The sequence below is a fragment of the Gossypium hirsutum genome, chromosome D05 (genome assembly GCF_007990345.1).
Source record: "Gossypium hirsutum isolate 1008001.06 chromosome D05, Gossypium_hirsutum_v2.1, whole genome shotgun sequence".
Classification (NCBI taxonomy): domain Eukaryota; kingdom Viridiplantae; phylum Streptophyta; class Magnoliopsida; order Malvales; family Malvaceae; genus Gossypium; species Gossypium hirsutum.
Window position 1 is genome coordinate 59,366,942 of NC_053441.1, and position 3,926 is coordinate 59,370,867.

The following is a 3,926-nucleotide window of genomic DNA, read 5'->3' on the forward strand; positions in this document are numbered from 1 at the left end:
TCTTCCAGAACCTGGAGGTGAAACATGGATCCTTCTTACAATCTCAGACACGTATAGTTTACCCAACTTCTGTAGCGAATAATCGATTCTAATTGCTACACATAACACTTACTGAAAAAGTTACAAATTTAATTTAATTTATTACATTACAATTTATATATGTATCAACATAAATAAACATATAACATTAATCTATTGCTAATTTAATAAAAATAATCAATTTTACATTAATCAAAATTTCACTATTGGTAGTAATAAAAATAAATAAAATAAGAAGCATTCATATATAATATAAATTTTATTAACAATTATTTAATTATACATTAAAGTATATATAAAATATTATAATATTCAATAATAAAAAGCAGCCAGGTACATATTTTTGTTAAAAAAAAAACATCAATGTTAACGGTAATTAAAATAAATAAAAACAATTAATATTTTTAATAAAAAAAGATAAAATAGTTGATTTAATAATTGTTAGTTATATTTTAGAAGAAATATGCCATAACTAAAGAGGCAAGAAGAATGAATAAATTTATATTTTATCAACAATAATTTATTTTATCAATGTAAATATAAAAAATCTCAATATTTAATTTAATAAAAATGAGCAATAAAGGAATTTTATTTAACAAGGACATTGACTTTAATGGTAATAAAAATAATTATTACTTTATTCTAATAAAGAAAACAATGAATAACAAAAATTTATGAACAATAATTTCTTTTGTCAATTTAAATATAAAAAATAACAAAGTAGGGTCTTTATTTGTCATCCACTAAATAACAAATGCAACTAATGATGAAGTGCACATTAAAGTTAAACCAACGATTTGCCTTCGCTTTTTCTTCATCCAAATTGTTTTTTTGCTTTCAAATCCTCAAATCTGTGTTTGTGATCATTTCCACTAATTGTTTTCAGTTCACATTTTCTTGTATTCTTGTATTCTGAAAAGCAAACTTTCTTCTTACCTTGATTTCCACTTCGCAAAAGAAATAGCGCAGAGAATTGTTCAGTGAAGGTAAGTTTTGAGGAACTGCTCCTCATTATATTATGGGTTCATGAAACTTCATCTTCCTTGCTCTATTTTTTCATATTTTTCTTGAATGCCATTTAGTTTGTGTTGGTGTTTGCATTTGAGTGGATCTCCGTTCTATTTATTGGCCTTCTTATTTTTCTATTACGTACACTAAATAAACTCCTTTTATCTTTTACAGCTACAATCTGTACTAGTTATTTCTCAGAAGCTCTATTTACTTTCTGGTATTTACTTCTTAATTGGTAGCTTTCATTCGATTTTTTACTACTCGAAATTCACTAGAAATACTGATTTTATTTGTCTTTATGTTAATCTTCTTACTAATAACCATAGTTTTTGTTCAACCTCGTCAGACTATCAAGAAAAATGACCGAATATGTTGGCCCTACTGCTGTCAAAATTTTGACAAACCAGGCAAAGGAATACGCATTACCTTATCTCCGTTACGTTTTCTGCTATGGAGAGATTGTTGAAGATTTCACCAATCAACGAAACGCACTTAAATTGAGGAAACATATGGTGAAAACTCGTGTCGATGAGGCTAAAAGGCAACTTGAGCACATCTATGAGGACGTTGAGGACTGGCTTAGAAGGGCTGAGAGAGAACTGGAAGAAACCCAGAACTTGAAGCATGAAATAGATCGCGTCAAGTGTTTCAAATGGTGTCCTAAATGGGGCTGGCGATGTTGCTTAAGTAAGAAACTGGCAGAGAACACTTCTATTATCTCTAAATTTTTAGAGACTTCTAACTCTGCACAGGTAAGCTATCATGGTTCTCTTCAAGGAATAGAGTTCACCACACCCACGGATTCCGTGGGCCCTGCATCTTCAAAATCAACTTTAATCGGGATCATGGAGGCTATAAATTATAACGGTGTCAACATGATTGGACTGTACGGAATGGTAGGAGTCGGGAAAACAACTTTAGCCAAAGAAGTTGGGAAGCATGCTCGAGAACAAAAGCTCTTTGATAAAATTGTGATGTTTACTGTGTCTCAAAATCCAAAAATCAACAAAATTCAAGATAAAGTTGCAGATTTTTTTGGTTTAAAATTTGAAACAAGTAGCCAAGAAGGAAAAGCAGAAGCGCTTTTCAGGAGTATGCAAGGCGTGAACAAAATCCTCGTAATTGTTGACGACCTCTGGGAAGAATTCAAATTGGAAAGCATCGGAATTCCTTTCGGTGATGGACACAAGGGTTGTAAAATTCTTCTGAACAAACGTCATCAACAAGTCTGCATTAAAATGAACTGTCAGAAGGTGATTCAACTTGGCATCTTATCCGAAGACGAAGCATGGGTTTTGTTTCGAGAAAGATCTGGTTTAGATGATTACTGTTCCTCCTTGAATGATGTAGCCAAAGAGGTTGCTGGTGAATGTAAGGGATTGCCTCCTGTACTTGATACCGTGACAAGAGCTTTAAAAGATGAGAGTTTGGATGCGAGGAGAGCCTTAAAGCAGAGATTCAAGGACTCAAGGCATTTGGTTAATGAAGAAGTTCTCGGAGATTTCTTCAAGGGTCTTAAGCTTAGCTACGCTTATTTGAAGGAAGGCAATAACCAAATAACGGAAAATGACATCCAAATGTGTTTCTTACTGTGTTCCCTTTTTCCTGAATAGGAAGAAATCCGTATTGACATCCAAATTGGAGTAGGATTGTTCACTAATGTTCACTCGATTGAAGATAAAAGTAAAGAAATTGGTATGGCACTAAAAAAAACTCCAAAAATCTAGCTTGTTATTGGAAACTTATGATGCAAAAACGATAAGTGGTTCGAGATTTTGCTCATCGGCTAACATCAACAGGAGAAAATAGGTTTATGGTAAAAGATGAGGTGAAAGAATGGCCTCATCTGGATGAAAGTTTTGGATGTTATACTGCAATCGCTTTATGGAATTGTAGTAGTAACATAAAAAATATTCCTCATAAACTGGAATTATCTTTAACAGTTTGGTAACCAATATTTAACTTTTTTTCAAAAGTATATGATTTAATCATTCCACATACAAAATAATTTACTTACATGAGTTTTTTTTCTAAACCTCGTAATTTGTGTTACATAACTTGGCAAATTATTCGTTGTTAAGGATAATAAAACGGTTAAAGAAGTAGTTAGTGAAGGTTGGAAGGTTAGCTAGTTTGTTAAAGAAAGGAGTTTTCTGTGAGTATAAAAACGATGGTCTGGCTTTGTATTGAGGCAAGTAATAGTCTAAGTTCATTTTTGTAACAGAGTTCATTTTAAGCAAATGATTGTTTGAAGAGAAATTCTCAAAGTTACCTAGTTTTCTTCATGGTATCAGTCGCTAGGTGTTCTTGATCATGGCAACAACAAACTCTGTTGCGTCAGACTCTGCTGAAGTACATGGATCTGTGTTTACTGCTGAATGTGTGGTGAATTCGCTTCCTCGACATGACGTTGTGAAACTTGATGAAGGAACATTTCTTCAATGGAAGCAATAGGTGAGATTCATTGTTAATGGCTATGATCTATTTGGTTTTCTTGATGGCTCTATTGCTGTGCCGTCGAGGTTTGTGCAAGCACCGGATGGTGCACTTGTGGTAAATCCCGTGGCTTCCGTGTATCAGCAACAGGACAATCTTCTCACGTCCTGGCTTCTTTCCACCATAAGTTCCTTCATTCTCTCATCCTTTATGGATGTTCAGTCGGCGAAGGACGTGTGGACCATGGCGTTGGAAATGTTTGCGGCCGATTCTGATCAACGGCAGTCGTAATTGCGTCATGAGCTTCACTCTCTCAAGAAAGGAAGCATGTCGATCCGTGATTATGTTGCGAAGTTAAAACATGTGTGTGCTCTGTTGGAATCCTCTGGATCTTCCATTTCAATGGCAGAAAGGACGGCGGTGCTTCTTGTAGGGCTTCC

At 34.0% G+C, this 3,926-nt stretch overlaps 1 protein-coding gene across 1 annotated transcript; it reads left to right on the forward strand.

Annotated features, from left to right (window-relative positions):
• Positions 1-770: 770 nt before the first annotated feature.
• On the forward strand, positions 771-2,741 carry LOC107902251 (disease resistance protein SUMM2-like). The gene is made up of 2 exons (XM_016828464.2): positions 771-1,267; positions 1,397-2,741. Exon 2 carries the CDS (start codon positions 1,410-1,412, stop codon positions 2,661-2,663), a length of 1,254 nt encoding a protein of 417 aa, XP_016683953.1. The 5' UTR covers positions 771-1,267; positions 1,397-1,409; the 3' UTR covers positions 2,664-2,741.
• Positions 2,742-3,926: the final 1,185 nt, after the last annotated feature.

Bases quoted from the DNA above. Each gene is read 5' to 3' on its own strand.
- LOC107902251 (XM_016828464.2), top strand. From the start codon at position 1,410: ATGACCGAATATGTTGGCCCTACTGCTGTCAAAATTTTGACAAACCAG.